At 43.7% G+C, this 7,500-nt stretch overlaps 1 protein-coding gene across 1 annotated transcript in view; it reads left to right on the forward strand.

The window, feature by feature from the left end:
* Nucleotides 1-7,500, forward strand: part of LOC134458706 (prostasin) — a 14,736-nt gene that overhangs the window by 3,881 nt on the left and 3,355 nt on the right. Inside the window, exons 3-4 of the mRNA XM_063211137.1 lie at nt 4,795-4,957; nt 6,602-6,867. Of these exons, the coding sequence (XP_063067207.1) occupies nt 4,795-4,957; nt 6,602-6,867 (429 nt within the window). The remainder of the gene's footprint in view (nt 1-4,794; nt 4,958-6,601; nt 6,868-7,500) is intronic.

Below are 7,500 nucleotides of genomic sequence, written 5' to 3' on the forward strand. Positions count from 1 at the left end.
GAGACTAGTCTCTTGGCCCAGCGGTATCGTATTGTGTCTCCCATTGCCGGACCATTGTAGTCGACAAGGTCGCACGTTCGATCCCCGACGGGGGTGAACAGGTGCAAGATGACCTCCGTCACAGTGGTGCCGTGACCCGGATATGGGAGTGAGGTTTAAGGGGGAGAGTGTAACGGAGGCTAACTAGCAGAGCGTGGAACGTTGGTAAAACCTCCCTCTGATAGCCTCATACAGTCTCGTGCAGTTGGGCCGAGAGACTAGTCTCTTGGCCCAGCGGTATCGTACTGTGTCTCCCATTGCCGGACCGTTGTAGTTGACGAGGTCGCAGGTTCGATCCCCGATGGGGGTGAACAGGTGCAAGATGACCTCCGTAACAGTAGTGAAGGGGCCAGGAACCTCTTAAGTGGAGAGAGCCATACATTTTTTTAAAAAAAATACGTTAGAGCCATACCATTTTAAAAATACTGATTACAATTAAAAGCATGCATTTCAATTAAGCCCAACATTTTTAGAGTTTACTGTCAAGTTATTACTTTTATTGATTGCCAAAAATGAACTTTATCATGGCAGAGGTCTGAGGGTCTTCCCCCGAAAATGTTGTATTTATTAGATGTAATTTCCTGCATTTTACTGCATTTTAACGTCCCGTGTCCAGTTTCAGCTCAAAACGTAACCCTTACTTTTATTTATAAATACGGGATGATTCTGAATTTCAAGGGACAGTTGGCAACCCTAGGTAAGTAAGAGCCAGATACAGTATTATTTGGACTACACAACATAAGTTGCAAGTTTCAATTGTATTGTCCCCAAAAGGGGCAATTAAGTGTGCAGCAAGTCAACAACATAGACAACAGATAACAGGACAGACCATGAAGTGCAAGGTTGAAAACGGACCATAAGTAAGGGATAATGCCCGACGAGGTGACCGGTTATACGAAATTAATGGCGAGGCTGCGGCTTCGAACTCTGTTGACGTGTGCAGCCTGGAGACAAAGTTGCCTCCGCCAAGCCATTCATTTCTATAACCAGTCGACCTCGAAGGCCGTTATCCCGCTTATCTGCCGTTATGGTAGGGTACTTTTTTCATCTATTATTGTCTGTAAAGTTGTAGGAACCATGTTCTATCAAGATAGAATGTTGCTGTGCGGGTGTCCAACTTGACGCGCCTAGAGTCTTTGTTTGTTTTTAATAACTCTCCCCTTTCCCGTGTTCCTTCCCCACTAGCCTAATTAAAAAAAGGGATGTTTTCGGATCAATAAGGGAAGGCAGCAGGAAATTACATTTTAAAAACCATGGGAGTGGAGCAGATGACGAGGTGACTCGTTTCGATACAATTAATGGCGAGGCAGGTGCTTAGAATTTTGGTACAGGGTATTTTTGTCATCTATTGCTATCTGTAAAATTGTAACCAATGAATTATGCCAACTGCAGAATAATTTAGTGCGCACGTAAGTCAGGCGCGCCTCTATCGGATGCATGTATCCTAGTAGAACTTTTAGGGCGACTGACTTGATAACCAAATGCGATAGAACTGACAACTGGCTCTTGGCTTGACAACCAAATGTGATAGAATTAACGATTGACTCTTGCCAATCAAATGCGATAGAACTAACGACTGGTTTTTGGCCATAGCAACCTGCAGTTTAGAATAAGTAACGGCACGTTTGACGCCTGACAGGTTATAGGGAATTAGTTGCAAGCCCATCAGCCAATCAAAAAAGAGGATTCAGTTGCGTAGGCAGATAAATAGGGTTAAAAGTAGCATAAAAACATCATATTAAAATAAAACAAAATAAAATTTCACGTGATTTAAGTGAGGTGCACATGTAGTCTCTTACCCAGTTTCGCACAAAAAACTAAATGGACTTTCTTGCCTGCCAGAAATAAGTGGTTTTACGACGCCAATCCAAAACTTAAGAATTCACTGCCTATGTGAAATACAGAGCACATACCATGCAGAATCAGGATTTAGCTTGACTCATTCCACTCACTCCCATTTGAAATAATGTTACAGCCTGATGGACCGAAAGTAGAATGGTGTGACATAGATGCCCCATAGGCCCTGCCAGTAAGTGTATAGTGTGTTCTGTACAGTATAATGTATTGTGTGTGTTTATCATATGCTGTCTGTTATGTGTTTATTACCTCCGCCAAGGAGGTTATGTGATCGCCTGAGTTTGTGTGTTTGTGTGTTGTCTGTGTTTGTTAGTTCGCTGCTATTTCACTGCCTGCCACAAGGTACTCGTGGTGAGCACTGAGCACCGGTGTGCCTGCGCCTTTTTCAGCAACAATGAGGAACAGGGAGACTCTCTCCTTTGCTGCTAGCTCCAACACCAAGTGCATTTCACCTAAAAAGTTGTTCATCCACAGGCAGCAATCAATCCTGTCAAATTAATTATCACCGCTGCCAAAAATATGGAATTTGTGGTTGTGTGGGCCTATATGTTATCACAGACATCCCAAGTCTCCCTGAAGTTCAGGGAGTCTCCCTGATATTGATAGCGGCTCCCCGATGCATACGAGTCAGATACAATATCCCTGATTTTAGACTATGCAAGTTTAGCTTTTTTTCAATTGGCAATGCGGGACAGAGAAAGATAATGACTTGTGCGCCATGCGTGGAATAATTTGTGCGAGCACTCTAGTAGGACGCCATACAAACGTCCCAGGAAAAGCAGTAGGCAGATGGTCTATGCAAACTGGGCGATAGAAAGGACATGAACATAGGCTACACATGTTTTTACACTAATGTTGTTTCGTTTGTCTGGGGTGTCGAGGGTCAGTAAGCATCTCCCCGAAATGGGTTTTTGGAACTTGGGATGTCTGTTATCATTGCTGTTGCGAGATGGACAGTGACCACCACGCAGATCGCTTCGGTTCACAATGCTGTCGAATTACGTTGTCAAAAATATGGAATATGTGATTGTGTAAATTCATTACATTTTTACATTACATTACATTGCATTTGGCAGACGCTTTATAACCAAAGCGACTTTCAAAAGAGGACATAATCAAGCCAACATCACAAGCAAATACAAAGTGCAGGAGATATACAGAACAACAAGTGCAGTTGCAAAGAGGGGTTAGTTTTTTTTTAAGAGTAAATAACGAGTACACACACACACAAACACACACTCACAAACTAAACTAAACATCATGTCAGGAGTCTGCCCTGGGGCAAGGCCAGTTCAAGCATTAGTCTAGTAGATTCTCTCGAAAGAGGAATGTCTTTAGTTGTTTCTTGAAGGCTGCAAGAGATGTGCTTAGTCTTGCTGCCTCTGGGAGACTGTTCCACCACTTGGGTACCACAACGGAGAACAATCTTGACTGGGAGTGCCTAGAGCGACTGGATGGCAGAGCCAGACATTCACAATGCTGTTGTGGACTGTGACTTCACAATGCTGTCGAATTAATTACACATTGCCAAAATTATTTATGACTGTATGTTCACAATGCTGGTAAAATGCATTTCATCCCCTTCGCTACATTTAAAGTTAACCCCAAGTTGTTTGCGAGATGGACAGGGATCAGAAAGTCCGACAGCATGCATAGACTAATGGCCAAGCACCGGCGAATATTCCATAGCGGACAAGTGTGCATGCGCCATTCTAAGCAGTAGGCTGGAACAGGATGGGTGCTATCAACCTAAAAAGTTGCTCATCAGCAGGCAGCCTACTGTAGCCTATAGACTACACCCTCGTTGAACAGTCCTATGCAATTAATTACCGCTGCCTAAATATGTGTGAGTGAAGTGGAAGTGCACCGTTACGAGAGTGACCATCACAGATCATTTTGTTTGACAATGCTGTCGAATTAATAAGGTACCATCGCCACAAAATATGGAATTTGTGGCTGTGTAAGTTCTCAATGCGGGTCAAATGCATTACACCCCCTTCACTCAATTCAAAGTTAACCCCAGTTCCCAGATGGACCACAAAGCCCGACAGCAATGCCCGTGGACTAATTAACAACGGTGAATAGTGATTTTCCCTGAGGAATGTGGGAAAGGAAATGCCGCTTCAGCCGACAGCGCCAAGACCAACCAGTGGCCCATGAGAATGATGCATATACCATCGTAGGCAAAAAAACAGGCCTAACCCTTCTGTGGTTGTTTCAGTTTTGTTGGTCAAAATCATTACATTCTCTTCACTAATAACTAATACAGTTCTAATAGCGAGTGATCACAAGCTGTCAAAGCGGATTGATTTTTTACCTTTTGCTCATAAGGCTGGATTAGGCTGATACAATGGCTATTCCACTTAACTGCTCATTAAAGTGTGATATGAAATAGCTGTGAAATTGTAAATGGTCTAATAAGGGCATGCTGCCAATCATCAAAATGTTTATAACAATGTGACCAATATGTGGCAACTTCTGACCTTCAATAAGTGTGTTTATAGGACAGTGCATAGTAAGTTCACAATAGCCTATAACATGTAGGCCTAGCACTTTGCCAATACCACAATCACAGGTGAACAAAACAGATCACGTATAATTAAGGACATGGTAATTATAAAAAATGCAAATATAATTTGGTTACAACTTGACTTTTTCATTCTCTGAGCACACTAATGGTGTGTATTAAACCTGCAAAAATGACACCACATCATCACACAAATATCCTGTGTCTAAAAACAAACTTAACTTCCTTAGTGGAGGTCTGCACACTCTGTGTGCATACGTATCTAGTTATAGTGTGTGTGTTGTGTTGATTGTATAGTGTGTGTGAGTGTGCGTTTGTTGTATAGTGTTTACTAAAGTGTGTGTGTGTGCGTGTGTGTGTGTTTACTATAGCTTGTGGTCATGCCCCGCTGAATTCCAGGATAGTGGATGGTCAGGACACACCCCCTGGTGCTTGGCCCTGGCTAGCCAGCGTGCATGTCTCTGGGGTTCCCACGTGTGGAGGATCCCTCATCAACAGCCAGTGGGTGCTGGCAGCTGCCCAATGCTTCCCCAGGTAAAGATGCACACACACACGCACACACACGTGCGCGCCCGCACACACACACACACACACACGCACACACACAGGATGCTAGCAATTTCACAATGCTTTGCCAGGTATGGAATTTGTACCACCCCAGCTGAGGTCCAGAGACACCCAGTGGGTGCTGGCAGCCACCCAATGCTAGTCCAGGTATGGTATTGACATTCCTACGCGTATAAGCGTATACACGCACATTGTCCTGGGGATCCCAGCTGCTGAAGCCAAGCTGCTGTCCCAGGACACCAAAACGCAATGCCTGGCCTTTTTGGCCCTGTTTGACCTGTTTTTGGCCCAGAGTCTGGCCATACTACTTCTAACTACATGCTAGCATTTTCAGCTAGCGTTGTACAATAGGATTAGCCTGGCTCTCGCCCGACCTGTGTTCTGTGCAGCTTTGTGAGCTCCACGAGGTCTGGGAGAGCACGCGTTGGCTCTGCCTTCAGAAGGCATGGCTTGATTCTGATATCTATGAGTCTGCCCATCCACGCCACCAATTAATTCCTTCAAAAATGTTTTCTGTTAATCTCTAAAGAGTCAGTAAAGACCATGATCTGTCCTCTGACTCCTCAATGCGAGTTGCCATTGATATTGAAGCAATAAATGCTCCATCTATTTTCTGGCTCGAGACGTGGAGGATTCCTGCAGTGTTCCAGACCTCTGTGTATGTGCGGCTCCACCAGGGGGCTCCGGAGCTCCACACACAAAAAGAGGTCTGGTGATAACTAGATTACCAAAACGCTGTCCCAGGATACCCAAGATACTGTCCCAGGACACCAGGACAACATTCACTTGTGTTGTAATTACATTTGTGCATTTCTACATTTGAGTACTTTTACTTCCACTTTATTAAACTATGAACCCAACTTCTGTCCCTAGCTGCTGTACCAGAACACCAGAACATTCCGAGGATAGAATCCAGTAAAAAACAAATATTTCTGATGGCTTGATGGGGTTGCGTTCATTGCAAAGACGTACTTGTTTTAATTTTGCCATGGCTAACTTTTTGTTTGAGCCTTAAAATTCAAACAAGTAGTCCATAGTACTGTATTTGGTACTAAGACTCTAGGCAAGGTTCATGAACTGAATTTGGAGGCCACCTTGAAAGTCAGCTGTCTCGAAAGCTTTGGCCACCTTGAAAGTCAGACATTTTGAAAGTATTGGCCACCTTGAAAGTCAGCTGTCTTGAATTCTTTGGCCACCTTGAAAGTCAGCTGTCTTGAAAGCTTTGGCCACCTTGAAAGTCAGACGTTTTGAAAGTATTGGCCACCTTGAAAGTCAGCTGTCTTGAATTCTTTGGCCACCTTGAAAGTCAGTTGTCTTGAAAGCTTTGGCCAACTTGAAAGTCGGACATTTCGAAAGTATTGGCCACCTCGAAAGTAAGATGTCTTGAAAGCTTTGGATGTTGTGATTTTGAAGGTCAATGCTTTCAAGACTTGGATGGCTGAATGGATTTACATAAATGCTGATGCTCATGTGTCTGTCTGTCCTATATTGACGTGTGTGTGTGTGTGTGTGTGTGTGTGTGTGTGTGTGTGTGTGTGTGTGTGTGTGTGTGTGTGTGTGTGTGTGTGTGTGTGTGTGTGTGTGTGTTTGTCTGTGTGTGTGTGTGTCAAGTGTGACCTCCAAAGATGTGGTGGTGTACTTGGGGCACCAGAGTCGGTCCGGCAGTAATCCAAAAGAGGAGAGCAGAACAGTCAGCCAGATCATTGTCCATGAAAACTACGACTTCTTCACCACTGAAAACGACATCGCTCTGCTGCAGCTCAGCTCCTCAGTTACCTTTACCAACTACATCCAGCCCGTCTGTCTGGCTGCCACCGGGAGTGTCTTAAGCAGGGGCACCCTGACCTGGATCACTGGATTTGGGAATGTTGATGGAGGTGAGTAATAGTGGTGTGCATTGGCACTGCCCTTACAATTCAATTTCAGTACGATTCGGGAGGTAACAATTCGATTCAAATCTATTCAGTCAGATTCTACGATGCATTGCAATTCTATTTCATATTCATATTCATATTTTTATTTCATATTTAATATCTACTGAAATCAAGGCCATTTTTTTCATCAGTCATGAGGCAATACAAGCTGTCAGATACTAAACAACATTTTATTGATTCAATGCTTTGAGGTGCTTTCATCTAATTTAAAGTTAGTTTGCTACGTGAAATGTCCACAGAAGTAATTGAACCATATAGAAGCAGTGTCGCGCTCTTCTTTTTGAAAACAGATCATGGAAGTAATTAAAACTTCACAAAATATGCAGCATCGATTATGGCTTAAGCAGAAACGCTTATTGAATTACCCTGCCCTGCATTGCAATGCATTGCCGAATGGATTGTTGTTGACACCACTAGTGAACAATCCCAACTCAATCCCTCTGTCACACACATACATAAGCATGCACAGAGAGGGACGAGGTGGTGCTAAAGCACCTGCCCATTTACCCTGCCGGACTGAGCCTTTTTTAAAGTTTTTTTTTTAAGTTTTGTCAAACTACTGTGGTCCATGTTGAC

This window comes from Engraulis encrasicolus, chromosome 1 (assembly GCF_034702125.1).
Source record: "Engraulis encrasicolus isolate BLACKSEA-1 chromosome 1, IST_EnEncr_1.0, whole genome shotgun sequence".
Taxonomy (NCBI): Eukaryota; Metazoa; Chordata; class Actinopteri; order Clupeiformes; family Engraulidae; genus Engraulis; species Engraulis encrasicolus.